The 23,531-nt window shown below is 41.3% G+C and overlaps 1 protein-coding gene across 6 annotated transcripts in view; it reads left to right on the forward strand.

The window, feature by feature from the left end:
* The window catches only part of casz1 (castor zinc finger 1), a 96,958-nt gene that overhangs the window by 37,975 nt on the left and 35,452 nt on the right, over positions 1-23,531 (forward strand). For all 6 annotated transcript variants that reach the window (XM_016672166.1, XM_016672165.1, XM_016672163.1 and 3 more), the window contains 2 exons: positions 14,348-14,908; positions 22,238-23,135. In XM_016672166.1, the coding sequence (XP_016527652.1) occupies positions 14,348-14,908; positions 22,238-23,135 (1,459 nt within the window). The remainder of the gene's footprint in view (positions 1-14,347; positions 14,909-22,237; positions 23,136-23,531) is intronic.

The following is a 23,531-nucleotide window of genomic DNA, read 5'->3' on the forward strand; positions in this document are numbered from 1 at the left end:
CTCCGCGTTTTGTTGTCTTTGCGTCTGAAAACACAGGCCCTGCTTGGAGGAATTACCCTCAGCCCTCCCGTTGGTATCAGACGCTGAGGAGGGAGGAGGGTATCGTTCCTGTTCTAACTCCCGCCCCCCCCCACCCCAACACCCTTTTCCCTCCGATCTCCTTGTTCCCCCTCACTGTCCTTCCCTCTCTTTTTGATCTCGCCATCAAATCTGTCCCGGTTTTTCTGAGTGACGTTTGCCCGAGAGCGGCTTGGGAACAGGCAGGCTGAAGAAGACATTTGAGAAAATGCGCCCGAGCAAGCCATCACCTTTGATAAAGCCATATTTCCAGCGGGAGAGGAAGAAGAAAGCTAAAGAGTGCATGCATTGTTGATAATGAAAAATGCCATGAAAGAGGGAACATCCCTCTGATCCCAGCCTGTTACATTGACAACGTGTAGTAGAACAGATATTGCTGTAGCAGATCAAGCTTTTCTCTGAGTTAGGCGTTGGCCAGTTGCTGGTACCGAAGTTTTAAGAAAGTCGCGGTTTCAAAGCCAGTAAAGTTTTCCGTTGTTAACTTAATAAGGTAACGTCCCGGTGCCTCCCCACAGCCAGTTACCCTCCGCTGACGGTAACTGGCTGAAAAAAGGTCGAGAGATTTTTATCTCACTTACAAGAAAAAAAAAATAAAAATCCCAGAGAATTATGGCAAAGACACTGAAGGAGTGCCGCCCATTACTTTAGTGTAATAGCTACTTGAGCAAATAGCTCGACTAATTAACAAAGTCAAATCAGCTTGTTAAACTTCCACAATTACATTAGAAAAAGCAGAACTGAAAAAAAAGAATACAATTCTGCATAGAAGGAATGTGGAAATTACACCTAAGTTAAGATTTTTACTGAAGTTTAAGTAGAAAGACTAAATGTCTTTCTCCTGCAACTGTTACATTAATCTTAACCATAATAGTCAACAAGCAGCAGTGGAATAATTGTCGCTTAGGTTTTCTAATAAAAGCATATATATATATTTTTTTTTGCATTCTTTTTGTAAATACTCTGAAAACCTGGCAATTTAAACTGTGAGAATCTCACTCTTGGATGTGTTTGACCCAGATGACTGAGCTGAACGTCGGGTCCCACGTTGTGTCTTTATTTGAGCATCCGTTTGGCACCGAAAATATTCTCGCTTCACTGGGAGTCACACCAGGGCTTCGATCCACACTTCACTGTTTTCCTTATGTGTGTGTGTGGATGTGTGGAGGTGTGTGTATTGGCAAAAAAAAAAAAAAAAAAACTGGCAAGGCACTGCATAAAACGAACGAAAAGACAGAGAAGTGGAGGGAAACTGGAGACACGCAGAGAAAAGAAATGTTAGCTTTTGTAATTACTACCTCCACAGAGAAGCAGTGGAGAGGACGGTGAAGCAGGCGAGCGCATGAAGGAGGGCCCGTGTGCAGATAATGAAGGGGTATCATTGTAGCTCTGACAGTGTTAATCTCAGAGTGCCCCACAGTGTGTGTCTGTGTGTGCCTCCGGTGAGTGCAAGTGCTGCTGAGATGTATGGAGGTTGTTGTACATTGTCGTCGACTCATTTTGTAAAAGCGAAACCATCCACCTGACAGTTTATCCAACTCTGCCTACTGGCGCTGACTCACACAGCTTCTTGAACGCAGCACCGAAGGCTTTGTCAACCATCCAGACTTGTTTTATTTGGATGAAATGAAGCGAGGCAGTTTTTAAACTGCTGCCTTCAAGTAGTTGTATCATGCCAGGATATTCTAAAGCAGGATTTGGACTTTTTCATTGTGCTCCTTGTATTAAAAAGACACTAAAGGAAAAAAAAAACATCCTTATCCATTGTTTAGTTGAAATATGCAGCTTAATTTTTTACTCAGATGTCAAAATTTCCAAATTAGAAAAACAGAAAGTCAGATGAGGTTGAAATGCAAAGTCAAAGGTTTCTTTCTAATCGTTAGCTCAGAATCCATTATGGCTGCCGTGTGTTTAAAATACATTTTAATTTCACTGTTACTGGACGTGAGGTATCTTAATGAATCTTTCACACACAGGGAGCCCTACAACCCATGTTAGAGTTCCAATGCATAACATTCAAAACAATGTACAGCAGTTTTCAGATGTTGATTTCATTCATTGGTGGGAAAAATAACTATCCAAACCAGTCTGGCCTTCTGTGAAAAATAGTTGCTTCCTAAATCGATTAGGTTATGAAACCGATGGTGGCAACAACTTCCATCAAGAGTTTGTGACAACACTCAGTCACACCGTTTTATCACTGTGGAGGATATTTGGCACACTCATCTTTGAAGAATCATTTTAATTCAGCTGCTTTGGAGGCTTTACGAGCATGGACGGCCTGCTTAAGGTCCCGTCCCGACTTTGATAGCCTCTTGTGAGTACCCATAAAGGCCACCAGAGGACCTCTAATTATACTTTTACCTCGGTTTGAGCACCTTGGAAGCAAGGAGAATTTAAAGTGCTTAAGAACGTTACAACTTTCCTTTTCCGTCCCCTCTCTTTCTTCCCACTCGAAGTGATTTAGGCTCCGTTGCTTACAGACACTCTAACACGGGAGAAAGTGTTATGAATATGTATCAACAAAGCATATGGCAGCAGTAGCGCTGGGACTAGGTGTGTCCAGAAGGTAGAGTGCTGCCGATGCATTATTCTCCATTCAAATTACCACAGTGAGAAGGGTGAGGTGCTCTCCTTATGTCTTCAGATGGGGCAAGAGAAACCCGGCTCACCTGAACCAGCGTGAATCGAAGAGCCGTGATGAGCACGGTCGTGGGCCACCTGAGTTTCCTTGATTCGGTGGATTTTTATTTATTTTATTTATTTATTTAATTTTTGTTGTTGGCAGGCTCAAACTTGGCTTGCTTGCTGACACGAGCGTGATTAAAAGCGATATTTCTGACACATTAGGATGCGCGCAGGAAGTAACCTCCTCTAAAGCGTTCATTATTAGATGCATGACAGACCTGAATATTTATAAAATAGGTTTTAATAATTAATAGCAGCAATCTGCTCCCGTAATTCATCAGATTTGCACTTCAACAGAGTATCCGTTTTCACTTTAAAATAATAATAAGAGGAATATTAATGTTGCAGAAATGTAAAACGGGCAGCTGGTTTTCAGAGCGGATAGGTGAGCACGCTCCACGAGTTTCATTTTAACCTGCCGCTTTTCAGATAATAATAATAAAAGAAGAATCACATCCAAACTGCAGCTGTTTTTTTTTTTGTTTTAAAAACCCTTCTCTGTTTGTGCTCGACAATTTAGTGAGAGGCTTTCTCATAAATGTGGCAAGTCATGAAGATAAAGATGCAGGAAACAAAGTGGGGTTGGTGTAGAATGCAAAAGTAGTCGCTGTGGTTTTATCAAAAGCAAATTTATTTGTTTGAGTCAACTTAGCAGCACTTCCTTTTGTATACTGAGACCCAAAATAGACAGTATTTTTTTCCCCTGCAAAGCAGCTTTGCTTGTTTCATCGTTTCACAGTCTTTTTTTTTTTTTTTTATTCCCACCCACCTTTTTAATGTGAGTGTTGTTTTATCACACCTTCAAATTCAGCCATGGCACAGGTTTGCACCTACTGAACTCCCAGAAACACAAATGTTGCTGGTTTAGCTTGTCACTGTCATGTTTAGCTCACGTCAAACTTTTTTGTGTAAAAGCACAACATTTTTGTTCGACTTGCTGCAGATTGTTTTTTTTCTTCTTCTTCTTCTTCTTCTTCTTCTTCTTCTTCATTTTATCACGAGTGTGTGAAAAATGTCAACGTGTTTCTCAGAAAAACTGACGTGACCTGCAGCCACCAGACAGAGAGCTCTGAGTGTGATGCCCTGCACACATGCACATGAACACTTAATATTGGTCAAAGCCACTCAACATACAGTATTTAATCATATACAGTGGATTGCGCAGCTACCCACATGCCTCCAACCGCACAGACACGTAGAAGAGTCTTAAAAATGTCTAGTGTGATCAGAAAATGCTGTTGTCATTTCCATCCTGCTTGTCAGAGAAAAGCTGCACATCGCAAACCAAAGTTGTAGCAAATATGAGCCACAGCCACAGGGCTTGCAAAATCTGAATCCCACGAGCAGGAAGACTCGTTCTCTTCGCTTCCCCTCGTAGCCACGTAAACAGCGTATTTTGATCAAAAATTTAATAGTGCTGGGAGACGCGGAAGAGCAGAAATTTGCAGAAGAAAGCAATAAAAATGACTTCCTTTGATCACTTTTGGACAGTCAGACAAGCAACTCGGACTGACATTTTTAACAGGCACCTTTGATTCATTCTCCTGCATGTAAAGTCCAAAAGAGGAAAGTCTGTCAGGCAGAGCAAATGTTTTAATGGTAGCCAGGGATCGATGTTGTCAGCACAGGCATCCTGTCTGGAAATACGTGCTTTTTTTTCCAGGGGTTGGGAGGGATGGGGGGGGGCTTAATGTCGCCTTCTTCTCTCTTTTGAAGGAGAAAAAAGGAGGGAAACAGCATGGAGAAGGGGAGGTCAGCAGGCTGGACTGACTTTATCCAAATGAGTTGGAATAAAAACAGAAAAGAAAGGGAAAGTTTAGATTTTTAATAACACAACCATGTATTTATTTATTTTTTACCTGAAGTAGATAACACTCTCTGCGCCATCATTGAGCTACTTCATGAACCTTAAAACTGCTGTCCACTTCCTCTCTTAGAACAAAGTTTTTGAAGTTTCCAAACAAACTGACTGATATAAAATTAAAGTGATTTAAAGTTTAAAAAAAAAAGATAATAGTTGGACTAAGCAAATTTCTTATACCTTTTTGCTTTTCTCCCAGAAGCTGAAGCTAATAAGTATACCAAGAGAGAATAGACTTGTAATGTAGTAAAGCAACTCCAATCCTCAAGATTTATTTATATAATAATAATAAAAAACTTTTTAGGATTTTTTTTAAAACACCCAGGCTGAAGGTAATGGTTAGTCACAGAGGGGGGCAAGATTTCTGAACATACTAAATGTCTTGCATAAAATGAATTTTGTGTAAAAAGCTAAATTGTTATTAAGTTTTAGGTGGATGCTGTTTTATTTATGCTCATCCTGTCTCAGCTGCTCAGTCTAACCAGAGACACTCTCATTCTCAGAGGGTGTTTCATATGGGAAGATCATAGGTGGCGCACCGCCTCCTACCTTCATTTCCAGTGTATGTAATCGTCAGTCTCTATGTAAATAACTGTTCCATTCAACCATGATGACTACTTAAAAGTTCATAAAACTTTTTTTTTTTTTTTTGCATGAACTGCTTGGACTGTTGTAGGACAGGAATGGTTTTACCCTGGTAGCAGTTTGCTTTGGTATCAACCTCTCTCTGACTAGCTAGCTGTTAGCTTCACCTTTTAGGAACGGCTCATTACAGCTGTCTGCTGCAGGTAAGCTATTAACTGCTTACAATCTTTTTAACAGAAGCTCACTTCAAGAAAAAAAAAAAAAAAAAAAATCCCTTCAAGGTGCACTTTCATTCACATGGCCCTCGTGTCTGAAAAACAAATTTGAAACATAACCTTGGAAATCAATTAAGAGGTCTCCGGTAGTTTGAGAAAAAAGAAATATTTTCTCCTCACTCCTTTTTTCCTCGTCTCTACTTCTCTTTTCCTTCACTCCACTCATGAGTGACTCGAATCTGCTCATCACAACACCTCTCGCCGTGAGAAGGCTTTGTCAGCAGTGCTTTTATTTCGTTTTCTTTCTTCCTTTTTTTTCTTTTTTTTTTTACCAGCACGGGCCCTTATATGCTGTCAAAATGTCTTAAGAGTCTTATTAAAGAAATGCCACAGCTCATTTCCTTGTAATTCAATGCATATGCTGTTGAAGGAGGGCATGTCTAAAGATCTAAACAGCTTTGCTTTTTAGGCTTCACATTAGGGGTTATCTGTGAGGGCTTGTCATTGATTGACATTATCAGGCCTGACAGGGCCTCATATCAAGGTTAACCTCATGGACAAGAGTGCCACCCGCGCGGACACGCCGAGCGCTCGCCCTCGCCCACACTCCAGCCTGGCCTAACTTCCTGAGGAGGGAGATTGCCGCGTGCGTGTGCCGGTTTTGTCTGTGTGTGTAAGCCAGGTGGAGACTTCCAGTCTTAATTGATAACTAATGGAGCAGCGTGTGCTGAGTTTACCCTGGAGGATTGACGCGCCGAGTGTGCGCGCGCGCGCAGGACGCCGAAGATGGCTCGCTCGGCTGCGGAAGTTCTGGAATCTGATGAATTAAACACGGCCCGCAAAGAGGAAGAAAAAAAATAACAATAATAACACGCAATGACACGCATTGCCCGTCTTCCTGACCTCTTGGGTAAACAGGGCCCGTTTTTCGCACTAGAGGAAGGAAAAAAAAAAAACGCCGTCTGACTGACACTGTATGAGCACACATCTCCCCTCCTCCCTCCCAACAAGCCACTAAGGCAAAGAGAGATCCCCGTGACCAAAATACAACTGAAGCAGTTAATCTGTACAGATATTAGCTCAAGGGCCCTCGAGAGGTGCACCGTCGAGCCCCCTCTCCACTGTACTATACGCCGCCTCGCTCTCGCGCCAGCCGTGGGGGGAGGGACACAGGGGTCGTCTGCTCATTTACCGTGCCGGTTGGCTTATCAAATTGCACTTCTGGTGTCGTGAAACTGAACGCAATTCTCAAGACAAAGCGGCGAGAATAGATTTCCCCTGTTTCGACCCTGCAGAGGGCACGGGGAGTGCGCGTGCCAGAGTATGTGTGTGTTTTTTTTTGTTTTGTTTTTTTTTAAAAAGCAAAGTTCTCCCCTCCTGCTGCCACGCTCTCAAATTAAGTCATCATCTGGTGCCAGCTGGGAGTCCAGATTTGATGTACAATTTTAACAAGTTCGCGCGGCGTTCAGCAAATTACCCTGAGCAGCAAACGGAATAAAAGTTGGCTGTTTTGGTGCGCCACTGTCAGGATGATTCTTGTCACTCATGTCAGTGTTTTTTAACTCCCCTTTAACCATTTTAGATTGCTTGTCCTCTGCTCTGGAAAAACCATAATTACCCTGTTTGTGATTAAGCCAGAGGGCGGATTTGTCCTCAGATCTTAACTTTCCTGCCTGATTGCCCTCAAGTTCAGTGTCTTTCCTCCTCCATCTGCGCTCGAAATACACATTGTTTTTCCTCAGCCTATTGTCCCACAGAGTCGGCGAGCGCGTCACCGCGGCCCCTTTGTTTCTGCCTTTGTCCTGTGGTGCCGTGTTTGTTGTTTTTGCGCTGGCATGACGGCAGCGTGGCGCATGGCTGAGGGCCTCCTGCGTTTGATAACAGCCCGCAAACTGAGCCGGAGCGAAACAGTCCAAACGGGTCCTTCAAGGTCAGGAAAACCGCAGACACCGCGCAAGGTCACATTCTGATCTAAAAGCAATAAGTGTTTTATTGATGGGAGAGATGGAAAAAAAAAACAAAAAAAAAACAAGCAGGCAGATGTGCAAGCAACTGATTAATAATAAAAGAGATGTGTGGGACATAGAGGGGTTACAGCATGAAGCTTTGTGTGTGTTTGTGCAGAAGTTTTAGAGCCAAAGCATTGATCTTGTGCTAAAACCCAACAGATCCAATAGAAATAAAGCGAGTTAAAAAAGAAAAGAACAAAATGTGCTGGTGGCAGTTTCCTGGGTGCAAGGCCTCTCTCTCTCTCTCTCTCTCTCTCTCTCTCTCTCTCTCTCTCTCTCTCTCTCTCTCTCTCTTTTTCTCTCTCTCTCTCACATGCCTGAATCATTTCCTATCATCGGTGCAATTTGTGTACAGTGTGAAAGTACCGTTTTAACGAATACCATAACCAGCTCACTTCTTCTGTTTTGACAGTAATCCACGTATCATATAATCTCATCAACAGCATGTTTTATGACACAAAACAACAGTCAGCCCAGGTTCCTTTTTCTCCCCCTTTCCGTCTCTTTATGAACAATGTGCCTCTTGTATTTTACCTCCTGTGCCACTATCTTTCCATGAAAATAAGCAGACTGTCGTCACCTTTTATGTGCCTTTATCGGTTTTTCTCTTGTTCTCCTTTTTGTCTCTTGCCTTTGCCCAATCATTTTCAGTGTAGAGGTGTGAAAAGAAACATTGCACTCCTACATATTTTTTTTTTGTGTGCTTTTTTTTGGTCTTACTTAAATGTTTCAGCAGACAAAAAAAATCTGAATAAATAAAATGCAGTTTTTTGATTTCATTCATTTAAAAACAAAGCTGAGCTAACCAAGGCAGCCCTGTGTGAAAATATTGAACTTGTTAAATCATAGATTTACAAAAGAATAAAGACATTAATTAAAAAGCAACATAGAATAGCTCATACTGAAGAAATTGCACAATAATAAAGAGACCGTTGGACTTCAGAACAGGAAAATATTCTGTATACTAAAAAAATAAAATAAAACAAAAAACATCATATGTGGTGTAAAATTAACACAGGATTATTGGGGGAGGGAATCATACCTGCAGTCAAACATGGTGGTAGTTGTGTGATGGGACCATGAATTCTGCTGTCTCCCAAAAAATCCTGAATGTGAATGTTGGGCTGTCACTTAGTTGCCTTAAGGTCAAAAGTGCTCTTCGGTTTTGCAGCAGCGACCTGAAGAAACAGCTTGTCCATAATTTAGCAGCTATAAAAAGTGTCCTAGTTGAAGTGGGGATGCAAATCACAGTGAGATATTTAACATGGCCTCTAATGTATCTCAATTAGAACAATTCTGTAAAGAAGAGTGGGCTAAAATTTCTCCACATTGACAAGAAAAGACTCATTGCCTCGCATCATAAACAGCAGATGCTGCTGCCAGGGGTGGCATAACCAGTTATTAATTTTAGAGGGCAATTACTTTTCCACCTAGGGCCAGCTTGTTTCAAAAGTTTTATCCTTTAATTGCTCAAATCGTCATCTGAAAACCACATTTTGTGCTTTCCCAGGTTGTCTTTGGTATTAGGTGTCATCTTGTGATCTGAAGACGTGACAATACAGCAAAAACAGAAGAAGCCTAAATGAGGAGAAACACTATTTCGCATCACTATGTACCTGGAAAACCTGCTAAATGGGTAGAGCTCCAAAGTGGATCAGTCAGGGGCAGATTTAGGTCTGAGGCGGGGACTAGCTGATTCCCAATCCCAGCCAAATCTGTTTGTTCGGGAACACTCTGTGGGACACGAATCCTTAGAAATTCCCATATGCTCTGCAGTTCACATTTGCATTCACGTACATTAGTCTTCCCACAGTGGAAAAGCCACCATAAAAGTCCCCTTTTCAATTCCCCTCTCTTCATAAACTTTCTCTCAGACGCACCCCCCTAAACCCCCATCTATCAACTAGTTGGCAATGGCATTGTTTTTAATCATCAGAACCTCAAAATTATTATTATCGCTTCTGATGCGGCAATTAAAACTTCAGGTCAGAGGCACAACGAGCGGTGATCAGCAGCCGAGCTGAGAAGTTTTAATTAGACGATCAGAACCATTAATGCACAAAAAAAGGTGTGCGCTGGGAAATTAACGGGAACGTCTTAATCAGGGTTAGCGACTCCGAAGAGGAGTCAAGTGAACAGAGAGCAAAAAACAAATCATTTCCGCACCACTGGGACAAAACTCAATTAAATATGCATGCAGAAAAATGGAAATTTCTCCGCATCCGCTGCACCGACTGTTAGAGAACTGTGGCAAAATCTCACGGCGGGGTCGGCAACCTGCTTATTGTTATTCTTCTGTAATAAAAAATGAGAGCGGGGCCAGATGCTGGGGTCCGGGTGCAGCCGGGGTGGTTGTCCATCAGTAGCTTTACGCTCGACTTGCTCGCGGCGGCTGTTCGTGGCTTCCCGGAAAGCGAGAGAAGTGTTGGGAGGTGGGGTGGGGGGGAGAAACGTTCTCCTCTCGTGAGCCGTGAATTCACAAAAAAATAAAAAAATATATAAACATTGTAATTTTGCAAGCGTGTCTGTGTGTGTTTGCCTGTGCTTTTCCTGAAATACGCAGAGGCGAGCGCACACACCGTCACACACGCATCTCCCTTGAGAGGCAGGGACATGAAAGGTTCACTGAGCTACACACTGGGAGGCTTGTCGATTAATCTGCCGAAGGTTCATAAAGTTATAACTAGACTTTTTTCTTTCTTTCTTTTTTTTTTTTAAAGCTACTTCAACTCTTGGTTGCATATTGTAAAATAATCCCGAGCTAAACAGACATCTCCCAGACCTTGTTTGTATTAATTAACTTAAGATATTGCAGAGGGGGGTGGTTGGGTTGTCCCCGTGTCAGTCATGTTGGAGCCCAGCAGGAATCTACAACGGGGCCTGTATCTGTGTTTGATTAGTTGAAGAGATAAGCTTCGGTTTAAACAGGCAATATCTACCTCTCATGTATACAGACCCCCCCTGTGTGCTCGCTTCGTACCAACAGAAACTCCGCAGGGAGCTGGTCTGTTTGTGGGGCAGCCTCGTTCCCTGAATGAACAACAAAATCAGGTTATTCCATTTTTCATGTGACGTTCCACAAGTTGATTGCATCCCAGACTGCTTTGGATGTAAGGTGCTGCTTGGTAGAGCTGCAACGAGAAAAAAAAAGTCTTCACATTTTGTCACGTTGCAGCCCTAAAATCCAGTGGGTTTTGTTGAGATGTTTTGTGATGGACCAAAGGTGCAACTTCCTGAGTTAATGGTAGAGCCACTGTTTGCTGGAAGCACAGGAATCGGTTTCAAAAAGCTTTCTACTCCTTGATAATGATTTGATTTTCTCCTACTCTTCTTGGCAAAGTAGTTCAAGTTCACTCAGATTGGATGGCGAGCATCTCTGAACCTGCCTTCACTTGTAACAGGTTTCCTTCAAATATTCCTCCGTATTTAACTGCATTCATCTTTGATTCATCTCTGACCAGCTTCCCAGCATCTCCAGACATGATGCTGCCACTGCCATGTTTCACAATGGGGAAGGACTCTACGTACTAATTTAGTGATTTCTGAATTGACTTTGTTGCCAGGGATTTTGTTTATCAGGGTAAGAGAGCCAGTATTGATCCAAGTCCTAAAATTGTATACATTTATTAAAGATTTGGTTGTAACTTGACAAAATGTGGAAATAAAATTGAAGGGGTGTGAATACTTTCTAACAGTTTACCTTGTGCACTTTTATCTATATTCGACGTGACTAAAGTGCACGCTCACACAAATTATGCCCTCCCTATAGCGCTACTAGGATTTCGACTATTCTGGCACGCGAACAGACATTCTGCATCAGAACCCAAACATACCCGTGGGGCTTGGAGAGGTTTGCAAGAGATAGTTTGTCAGTGCAGACTGAGAAGAAGCAGCTCTAATGAGCCCATTTTTGACCAAAGATATATATGTATATATATATAAAGGACCCTGACGTCAAGCGAAAGGATTCAAAAATACCTAAGTTTTGGCCTTTTACAGACACTACGCGCCTGCTCGTCTTTGTGGTCCTGCTCTGTTTCCAGTGAAAATAATGTCACCGTTAACATAAGCAGCTGGAAAAATTAGTTTCAGCTGTTGTGTTCTAACCTGCCTGTGCTTTTTTTTTTTTTCTCTCCCCAACTCCCAGTGCTTACTGAGGTGTCTCCTCCTTGACAATTAGTACACGGGGCTAAAACAGAGTGTAAATAATGTCCGAGGCGTGTGACAGTGTTGTTTTTCTTTCTGATATTCATTAATAAGGCAGAATGCTTACTGGACTCTCAGAGAGGTGGGAGGATCTGGTCCCAGGGGGAGAAGTTGTTCTTTCATGTAGGTCCCTGCAGATTTTATCTCATTGTACGCTATCATGCACACAAACGACTTGAGGTAAACAGCTTAGAGTTTCCATAGCAATCCTTACTGTAAGCAATGGGGGGAAAAAAAGCTGCCGCGGACAAGAACCAAAAGCATAAATAACAGTTCGACCTGCTTTTATGCAGCAGAGCACAGAGTATTTTATTTGTTTTAAATTGTGCTGCAGGTTTAAAAAGACAAATAATCTGTGGTATCCACTTTTTGCGCCAGTTCCATGCTCGGCATGTACTTGTAATCCACTCATGCTTCGTTTTGTAAACAAAAATCCTTACAGAAATAGGTACGAATGGAAAGAAGCCCCTGTTGAGGGGTCACTTCCTACAAGGAGCCTGAGATTGCCGAACAAAGGAAGTCAGTAGTTAAGGCACAATATAAAGAATAAATTACATCCAAAGCAACACCCAAATGACCTCAACCTTCCTGCGGAGTGTATTTCTGGAAAAAAAAATACTTTTTTTTTTTTTTTTAATTTATGCCTTCCACTTCCTAATAGTTTTTGCAGCTGATGCTTTTTCGGATTCCTCGTCCTTTAAAAAGCTGACCCCTTCCAGCCCCCGCTCCCCGCTCCCCGCCCTCCACCTGCAATTGTCTTAACACCAAACTGCTCGGTAATGCGTCTCCGATATACGGGGCACAGAAAACTGTGTAACTCCTGAGAGTCATTGTTTCAGAGAGGAAGCCCGCAGTGTAAATACAGTAACTGAGAAAGCATGTGTGGGTAGCGCGGGGTTCATTGTCTGGCAACGGGGGTGATCAGTAAACTGCTTCAAATTGCATATCCTCTAATGATTCCACAGCTTTGCAAAAAGAAAATGAAAACAGGATTTTATGTTGCTCCAATGTGATTTACATAATGCCGACGGGGGGCTCACACATGATTATGGTTGGCTTTATGGCTGAGGGGAAAATGAAGAGGCTCGTACTCATTGATAGAGAAAGTGGATTGAGTCCTTAAGGTGGAACTTTGTTACCTCAGATATTGCACATTTTTCTATCTCGAAATGACATGTGCTTAAATCAGCACCAAGGACAATGTCTGCTGCGAGTGTCTCCAGACGGCCTCGCAGAAGTCTTAGTGGCCCTTAAACTTTTTCACAGTTTGATTTTTGCAACCGCAGACTTTAATGTATTCATTAGGATTGTATGATAGACCAACACAAAACAGTGCATAAAACACAGGAAATTTTTTTTTCCTTCATGTCAAACATCCAAAAAGTGTGGCACCTGCTACCTTAAATATTTGCAGCCTTCGCCTCAGTAAATGTCATCCCATTATAAATCTCATAAGGGCAAAAATATCATCAGGCATAAGAACATCTGTTTAACTTTTTTCAACAAACCATGTGATGGACATACAATAGCACAGCTGTTGTCAGATGAGACTAAAACTTTTCCCCTACGTCTAAAAGGCTTGTGTTTGTGGGTGGAAGCATCATGATGAGGGAATGCTTTTCGTAGGATGTCGCTTAGAGTTGATAGAAAATGGACAGAGCTAAATTTAGGACAAATCGCGAAAGACTCTCTGGTTCAGTAGAAGAATGATCCTTTTGGCTAAAATGTGAGAAAGTGTGGAAAAAGTGAAAAAGGCACTCAGTGAAAACCAGAGCACAGCTTCTACTCTTAGGTCCGTGTATCATAGCTACAATCGTTTTGCTTTCTGAAAGAAAAAACTCAACAATGGTTGTTCTGAAAATGCCTTTAGAAGGTGAACTTTGGTGGTCCCGTGAATGAAGGGAAAGGTAACAGAGTCCAGTTTCTGCCCTAAAAAGGCAGCTCTGGATATGGAATGTCACAGGCAGCTGTTCCTCCCTCATCAGAGGACATGTTATAAAGATAGCCCCACTTGGATTGAAATAATGCCACCCATTCCTGCCCCAAAGCACACTCTGTCATGTGCTATTGTTCAGAGAGGCTCCCCTGGGAAAATAAATGCTGGGACTTGTTAGTGTACATGGCCGTATGGTTAAGTAAAATTACACAAAATTCAAAACTATATGTTTTTTTGTATCTATTTGACAAGTTATCCCCTTCCCAGGAGACTCAGGATGCAGTCTAAATTTCACCAAAAGCCCAAAAGAGCTAAGCGTTTTCACTCTTCGATCTTGACAGCTTAAACGCTGTGCAGCCCCCCCACTCGGTGTCAGGTCCACAGCCTCTCGAGGTGAGAGTGAAGATAACATTTCACAGTGTCTATATAGCACTGTCATGTGAAGGATTATGTAGCCGTGTACAAGCCGCTTGTAGTACTGTAGGGGGTCTGATACCTATCTCCCTGTGGTTTAGATGCTGGTGCCGTTGTTCTATTTTTCTGCTGTGCTAAAACCTGACCAAAAGTGTGTTTGAGTCTTTCCAGTCTTTTGCTGTCGCTGTCAGTTAATACTGGAGGATTTAGCATCAGAAACTCCTGTTTTCTATTCCCTGTCTTTTTCCCATTGGTTTGAACAACTTCTGCACTGGTAATCCCTGGTAATCGCCTCTTGTGTCAATAACTGTGTTTTACTCACGTTGCATTTCCATCTTTCTTTCTGTTTTTCCGCCAGCTGAGAGGAGTTTATGCACTGACACGACCTCAGGAAAACCCAAGATGGCCGCCAAAAGGAAAGGTGGCCTAAAACTCAACGCTATCTGTGCCAAGCTCAGCCGCCAAGTGGTGTACGACAGCAGCTCCCAAAACGCAGAGGGAGATCAGAGCGTAGCAGAGAACAGCGAGCGCGGCAGTTCCTACTACGACGACAACGAGACCAACTTCCCAGAAAGCCTGAGCCTCAGCCAGAGCCTCGAAGAGGACCAGAAGAGACGCGAGGCCATCGAGAAATGGGTCAACGGCGAGTATGGGGACGAGCCGCCTGCTCCCGATGAGGAGCAGGAACATGAACTCAGAGTCAGCAATGACGAAGACGGTCCTCCCGAGGGCGTCTACATGGTCCAGCCCAAGGGCTGCAGTGACGAAGAGGACAATGGCGAGGAGGCCGAGGCCACGGCGGGGTCTCAAGATGGTAGTTACCATGACGACAAAGAAACTGAAGAGAGACCTCCAAAGGACAACAGCTACATGCCCCGGAGCGAGGGCCAGAGTCGCCAAGCAAGTTTCTCCTCTCCAGGTATGTTTTTAACCTGACATCCAGATCATGGCATGTTTTTGAGAACAAACAATGTCTTTGGGACAATGATCAAAATTTTACTGTAATCTGTAATCCAGTTTGTCCAGTTCCTTGATTCTGTTGATCTATTTACAAGGTGATTCTAACGCTGGAAAAGCATTAGGAAGGATCAAAGCAAATGCCAGTTTTATTGTTGTTAGCAACTAATGATTGGTTCTTCATATTCCTACGATTTTTACAAATCATTGGCATCCTGTCAATGTTATGTTTGTTTCTTCAGCGCTTGTTAAACCATATGTTATCAACCAGCCCAACCTTGTCAACGAAACGAGATGCAACAATCCAAGTAGCACTTTTTGTCTTCAAATCCAGGAGCCATATTTAAAAGTTTTGAGGGAAACAGCAGTCAGACAACACTTTTGGAAAACAGATTTCTTTCTAGTGCAAAATCTTGCGAGATCTTGTGCCATGAGCTCTTGTTCCACGCCTGGCCAGTATTTTTTTATAGATCTGCAACTACCTCTGTCTCAGCTCCACAGTGGTTAGCACTCAATAGTATTAAGGGACAAAAGCTTGGATAGACGAAAGGAAAGGTGACATTGCCACACATCCACATAAGCTTAAGTGTACCCATTATTGGAAAGACAGGCTCTAGAGTTACAGTATGAATAGCCAGTGACATTATTACTCTAAAGGCAGCTTCAGCTGGCAGGTCAAGGGGGCGAAAAAAGGAACTTGTTTGAGGTTTACAATTATGAAAAAAACAAAACATAATTCATTAAATGGGGAAGGCTGATAAGGCTGGGCCTTTAAACGTTCAGCAGAGGACCAAGAGCACATGGCAGGGCCAGACTAAGCTTCATATTACACCCAGGATTACATACTGAGTCTTTGATTTTTTTCCCCTAAGCTCACTAAACTTAGCCACTGCCTCAAGCTCCTCTCTTACACGGAGGTACATAAGTTTTTTTTCTTTTTTTTTTTTTGCAGCTGTTAAATCCAAGCGATCAGTTGAATCGCTGAAGTTATCCTGCAGTGGCCTATTTAGTTTTTTCCCAACAATTTTTTTTTTCTTTTTACATTCCTTAATACAACGAGCACTCGTTGTAAAATGACTCATAATGGCCCTTGTTTAATTGTGGCACTATGTTCCCTTCGTATTACTCACTGATTATCAGACAGATAAAGCCGGCAGCAGGGAAGAATTAACGGCACCCAGCAGTCTTTTGGGAAAGTGTTGTTGCACACTTTGTGACCCTTGAAACTAGACACTTTCAGAGAGAGTGGCCTTATGTCGCAGACGTTAAAACACAGAGCTGTAAAAATGTGAAAAAAACAAACACATACACAGACGCACTCAGCTCGGTTATAAGAATAGATAAAGTCAGTTTCACACAGAGAGAAGAGAGAGAGAAAAAAACAGCAATTTGCAGGTGAAACCGGTTGTTGTGGTGCAAAAACAAGTTTTGTTTTGCGTTCGCTCGCCTCGGTCGAGCAGTTTTTCGGGCTTCTATCTAGGTTTAAGTGTGCGCCTCAGAGTCGCGTCACACGTACTCCCTTTTTTTGTCATCGTCTCTATTTTCTTCTTTTTGTTTTGTGCGTTTTTTTTTCACTGAAAGTTCAGCAGCCGCTCTGGCCACAGTTAGAATCGGGGGCAGGGGCTTCTGAGAAAAGAGCGCAGACTTCATTTCAGAGGCAAAAGAAAAAAATGTGCTTTGTGGTTTTAATTAGTCATTTTGTTTATTTCGCAGCCTTAAAAGGGCCTTGTCTGTAAATATGTTGAACTATTGTGAGTCAGGCTTACACCTTTCTCCCTCCGCCGGCTCCCTTCTTTTAAGCTCACAAGAAAGCCGGGTGTTTGAAGACGGCATGGAGAGAGCACCCCGCATCAGTCGCAAATCTCGTCTTTAGAGCGTTGTTGTTGTTGTGGTTTTTTTTCGTCTCTCTTTTCTTTCCCCGAGTTCCTCTTTGTTGATTGTAACTAGGGCATCTATATTGCCGTGTTTCTGTTCAGCTCACAATTAAAACATTTTTCCTTCCCTCTCCCCCTCTTCCTTTCCCTCTCTCTCCGGCTCCCTCTTTCTCTTTCTCACTGCTGTCTTTCAAAGGCTGATGTGGAGTGCACATAATTATGCATATAAACATAGTGGCTTAATTATCTCTCACAACATCAGTGACAATGTAATTAACAAACATTGCAAGATCAATGAGAGAAACTGCGACCTTCAAAACATTTAACTCCTCACATCGAGGCATTGCGGAGATTTCCTATCAGTGCAAAACCCCAGAATACTTTTCCTAGATAATTTAGATGTCGCATTAGAGCCCTCTTAAGCCAGTCAATGGGAAAAAAAAACCCAACAACAATGAATTAAAAAGTATGAAACAAATGATAGAGATGCTCAGAGCAAAGGATCAAACAGGCTTGACCATGACTTCCATTTGCAATTCTGGGTTCACCCCAAAAGGTTATTATTCATTTCAAGCTATTTCAAAGCCCCCTCCCTCTATTTACTGCCTGTTAATTAACTGAGCAAACAGTGTGGAAGTTTTAAGCCCGGCACTTTTCTTTTTTCGTGTGACAAATTACATCAAACAAATGTACATAACGTCATTTATGCATTGCAACTCTTTATTAGCTCAGCCACTGTCTGTTTAAAAAGTGCACCCTCAAACTAATTCACTGATACGAGCATAAGTAGTTTTTTAAAACTATATTAAAATTACCGTAAGAATTAAAAATAATAATAATAATAGTAACGCAGCTGATTGAGACGGCTTTTTGAAGCCAAACATTTTTACCAAATGTCTGCTTGCAAGCTCTTCAGATTAGTCCATTTATAGCCGCCGGCTTCCATCTTTATCATCGCCGACACCTTCTGCCTCTTGGTGCCATGGACGCTGAGGCCGTGCCACACGCTGATGACCATTTTTGGGCAGCAAATGGAGATATAATGCCCATCTGTTATCATATCGGTGAGGGGAAAATGCGGCCTAATTGCCTCAAATATAGACAAGGCAGGCCTGTGTCGTGTTTTGGATCCTGAAGTGTCGAGATTAGGAGCTGGTTGCCTGCAGCTCTCCTCCAGAGAGAATGCAGATGGAAATGTCAGATGGGGTTAAAGCAGAAGAAGAAAAGAAAATTATTTAGTTATTTATTCATTAATTTGTCTAAGCCGAAGGGGGCCAAGTTGGGCCCTGATCCCCCACACACAACACTGAGGTTCCCCACCTGGTGTCACATGGCGTTATTAAGAGGTGCTCAGTTGAGTAGCAGCCTCATTTACATGACGTTTTAGAAAGGTTATCTCCTGTCAGTCCTAGTAATAATCCCTTCAAGTCCAGTCATTTGCCTTTCAGTGATAGCACGTCACGCAATCCGGCTGATTTCTCAGCAAAAAGGGAAGAGAACAAAAAAAAAAAAAACAGACATCTGTTAAATATTAAAAAATGAAGCATTGCATTGCATTGCAACAGGAAGATGTTAAGTCTTTGATACAGCTTTTAAACTGCTTTTTTATTTTTGTGAGGTGAACACGAACAAATGTCCAGTTCTCTAAACTGATATGTAGCAATTTTGTGTAAAAAGAAAAAATTAAGTGCATTCCATTTGTAACTTTTGCCACATTTTATCATGTAAAGACCAAAAAAACTGTAACATATATGTGAAATACTAATATGATCGACCAACACTAAGTAGTGAATAATTGTGAGGCACAGGAAAAATAATATACAATAATATAAGAATAATAAGAAAGCTATGACGTGACCCCCTTTACTCTGATACCCTAAATGAAGTTTCTGAGAGTTCTTGAAACCTTGAGATGTCATTCTATGACCTAATCCAACTTTAATTTCTCCACAACTGTATCAATAACCTGGTGGCATTGGACTTTATTTAAGGGTACCAGAATAACCTCTGGGCCAGTTTTTAGTCTCAAGCCTCCTTGCATGATTTATTTCATGATTGTTCTGTATTTATCTCTATCCACCTTCCAATCACCTCTGAACAGCTTCACTGTTCCCAATAAAGAGAACCATTCCCGCAGCATGATGCACCCACCTCTGTGTAGATGGTGTGTTCAAACCTTGTTCATGAAACAGCTCCATTAATGGTGAAATTAAATTAGGCAAAAGTGGATTCTCTGACTAATTCTCTGACTAATTTAATTCTCTGACTTTTAAAGGGAATTAAATGTGATTAATTTTATGAAATAATTTTATTTATGTGTATTGGACCAGTTTTTACTTTTCAAGTAAAAATTAGTTGAAAACTGTTTCTTTCCACTTTTCCACCGCTTTGTGAAGGCTTGTTGTGTAGAGAGTACATTTAAGTTGGTGTTTTTTTGTTGTTGTTGTTTTTTGATAAAATGTGGGAATTACATTGATATAAAAGTATGAATACTTCACAAGGCGCTCTCTTTTTCAAGTTTTAGTAAAGTAGTTTTATTCTTTCACTCTTTGATCTGTGGGTGGGACTGCCCTAACTTTGGAGCAATATGATACACTGTATGGATAGATAGATGCATATCACATGGTGCGACTTGAGATGTCCTTATAAATACAAACCAATAATATCCATCCAAGAGAACTCGAATCGTTGTCCTTTCTAAATGGTCTTCTTCAGAAGCAGTCCCAGTTATACTCAATGCCATCAATTCATTTTTCGGCTAAAGAAAAAAAAATGTAAACGTGAGATCCGGTGTTAAACAGCACAGTAGGCAATTGTATTTACGTAGTGTCACTGTGGTTTTAGTACATGTGAAAACACGATAGATTTGACAAACTGATCTGTGGCAAACTTGTAGGTATTTCCTCTCAAATATCTGATCTATTTCTCCTAAAAATTTCATGGCACTTCGATCCACTAGATCCTGTTTCATACCGACCCACAGAGTGGAGAAACAACCCCAGCCGTGGCGAGTGGAAATTTGGGGATTATTTTACATGCTGCGCAGGGGATGTGAAGAGCAGGGCCCAGGGACTGATTTAGCAATAACTGAGAAATATGAGACAAGAACAGAAATATTTGCGTATTAATTACCTCGGATGGTGGGCGGCACCTCCTCCTGCCAGCTCATGTGTTCTCTGGTGATGAAAACAGCAGTAAAACAAATTTTTAAAAAAGGACTTTGGATTTTGTCCCTGTGACCGTGCCAAGTCAGTGAGTAAGTAAAGGAGGTCGAACATAGCGCTGTTGAAATGATCATCTGTTCTCAGATCCTGCCTAATGTGCAGAGTTACTCAAGAGGAGACTTTTGGAAATGAGTCAGATCTGCAAACACAACAAGGCTGCTCCGCCACTCCTGATTATTTCTTTCTTTCTTTTTTTCTTTCTTTTTTTTTTCTTTCCGCTTCTCTCTTACTCCCTTTTTCTCTGCACCATTTCCTCTTCACGCAAGCTCCTCTTCTTCATGCATAGCGCGATCCTTTCACTGCTTTCAGGGCCAAATCATCCTTTCCTTTCCGCCACTTTCTGACCACTTACTCTAACCTGGATCGCACTTAATGAGGCAGAATTAATCTCCACATAATGCAATTAAACTATACATTGACTGTATTCTGCCTGTGTCCTTGGGGAAGTTGTCCAATTTAATGGAGTCCTTAAGTAAAATTATGTTTTAGTTAATAAATGAACAAAAAGTTTGTTCTTTGCACTTTTGAAGGTGACACAATAATCAACTTTGAAGGTTTATTGGTTTATAAAACATTATTTAATACATTTTCTTAATTCCTGTAGTGTTGTTGGATTTTTTTTTTACATTAAGCACTAAAAATCTTTTAATTCTATAATTAATTCTTTAAATAAATTAATATTTTCTTGCAGCAGCACAAGTTCCCTGCTTTAATCTGAACATGTTTATTCGGTTAGGGTAAAAATCCAATTACAGATGGCACAGCTACTGAGAATTCCTGTGAAATAAATATAACCCAAGCATTTTCAAATATACTTCATCTTTTGTAAGTTGATCAAAATCTTTGTGCTTGTTTCCTTGGAGTATACATTTGATCTTGCACAGAAGCCCATTTGTCCTAGCCTCTCATAATTCAATAAGGCATGTGTGTGTGTGTTGATATTCATAGGTCTAGAAATTTGCTTCAAGAAAAACTACTCAGTGAAATGTGCCTTTGAATAGAGATTATTGATTGAAAAGTTTCAAACAAAACAAACAAAAAAACAAGGCATTAAAATATAATTTAAGCCTCATTGTTGGAGAACTATGTAAGGCTGTGTTACTGTTTTTAAAAGGTATTCGTTTTAAGATTTTTTCAAAAGTGGAAGATTCTGCGGTAACACTTTATTTGAAAGGGGGTGAATAAGACTGTCATGACACTGTCATAAACATGACATAACACAAGTCATGAACATGAATAAGCCTTCATGAATATTTATGACTGTTGTCATTCGGTTAATTATGACACTTTTAATACAAAGTTGACATTATTCAAAATGTCTGTTATGACAACTTGACATGAACCAATAAATCATTATTGATATAAATTTGTTATAAAAGTATTACTGATTGCACTTTAAAAATAAGGTAACTTTATGTTATTAAAGGTTTAAACAGTAATGATTTCTTGGTTAATGTCAAGTTGTCATAACAACGACATTTTGAATAATGTCAACTTTGTATTAAAAGTGTCAATTTATCGAATGACGCTTTATGACAACAGTCATAAATATTCATGAAGGCTTATTCATGTTCATGACAGGTGTTATGTCATGTTTATGACAGTGTCATGTCAGTCTTATTCATCCCCTTCAAATAAAGTGTTACCGATTCTGCTTTAGAGAAAAAAAAATCATTTTTTAAATTTTGACAACCAGTTTATCGTTATTCACAAAACAACGTGTGTTCATGGCACACACTCTTTGCTATGTTAACCTGCAGATTTTGCAGGACTGACACAGCAAGCAAAACAGGAAGAGCCTGAGGCTGTTTGATTGTAGACACATATATTCGCAGACATTTACAGATGTTGCATGCACTGCAGACAAACTTTTCCTGTTGTTAGATTTGTTTGAGGTCCTTAAATGCAAGAGCGCTGCCATTTGTTTCTAGACATGTTCATTACCCAAGTGAGCATTTTGGCAAATTTGGTCATAGATAATCTAATTGGTTAGAAAAATATTCATTATTGCAACAGAGTTATTTATTTATAGCGAACCATATGGACAACTGTCTGAAGTAAAGGTGTTATCATTGCATCTATGCTGTTTATAGTATTATACAAAGATTCTTTCCGTTTTATACACACCAGTTTTCAAATGAACAATCTTAACTAATTGAACCTTATATGTAACTTTTTATTTTCTTTGTGCAGGAGAAGCTTCAGCCCTACGGGACTATGCTGTCAACACCATGAATAAGTTTCTTGGGATGTTTGGTTATGATGACCATCAGGTAAGGGACGAGGTGACCAAGAAGATCAGCTTTGATGCTGTCAAAGCTACCTCAGACCCCTCGTCCCTCAGCAATGCGGAGGACTCGCGCAGCCCTCGCTTCTCCAAGTACGAAGAGTACATCCGCAAGCTAAAAGCCGGTGAAACCCTCCCTTGGCCCGTGCACGCTTCCCCACCCAAACCGGATGACCTCAACTCCAAACAGACCCAAGAAAAGAGCGCTTCGATGCTCCAGAGCTCCGGCGGCCTGCCGGGGGCGGAGAGTCAGATCTACCACTCCAGCCTAGACCACAAACAGTCGGGAGCAACTCAGCTGGGCAACTCTCAGCCGCCCAATTCTTCCCACATACAGAACATGGCCTCCCGAGCCTCAAAATACGACTTCTTCATTCAGAAGCTGAAGATGGGCGAGAGCTTGCAGCAGCAGAACGGCAATGCTTACAAGCGACCGTCCAAGTACGACCTGGAGAATGTCAAGTTTCTGCACCTGTTCAAACCCGGCGAGGGCAACCCAGATATGGGTGGCGCTATCGCCTTTAAGACCGGTAAAGTTGGTCGTCCTTCCAAATATGACATCCGAACGATCCAGAAGCTAATACCAGGAAATCCAGAAACTTCTTTGATCCCTAATGTTCTGGCTACGGCACCAGGAAACCCTGGAGCTCCTGGGGTCCCCGCTGTTGGCACGACTGGGGCCAACATTGCTCCGGGGCTGACGATGGACCAGGCAGGACACATAAGCTTCAACGCTGCTGATTATATGAAGTCCAGCTTCTCCAAGACTGACTCTATAACCACAGGCACTGTGTCGTCAGTGAAGTAAGTTTTTATTTTTTATTTTTGCCATTTTTATGTGATACAATAAATATCTCCTCTTTAACTTTTATTGAAAAAAAAAATCTAATTTTCATACAGGTAATGAACTTTGTAATCATACTAAGTTCCCAGATCTTGGACAGTTTTCTTAAGAATTTTTTTTTTCATAATTAAAAAAAAAAAAGAAAATACTGCGCTCACTCGGTCTGGGAATCCAATTAATTTTGTTATAATAAGAGTTGCTGAACTAGAAGGTGGCAATAGCCTCAATAATAATAAAAATGTTAAGGTACATTAAGTAGTGCTAAAGTTTAAATTATTTCTAGACAGTATACCAATGAAGTCGCCAAAATTAGCTTAGCATCGCTAAAGTAGTGCTAAACTGAGAATGCAGGCTAT

Source organism: Poecilia formosa, unplaced genomic scaffold, assembly GCF_000485575.1.
Source record: "Poecilia formosa unplaced genomic scaffold, Poecilia_formosa-5.1.2 Scaffold56, whole genome shotgun sequence".
Classification (NCBI taxonomy): domain Eukaryota; kingdom Metazoa; phylum Chordata; class Actinopteri; order Cyprinodontiformes; family Poeciliidae; genus Poecilia; species Poecilia formosa.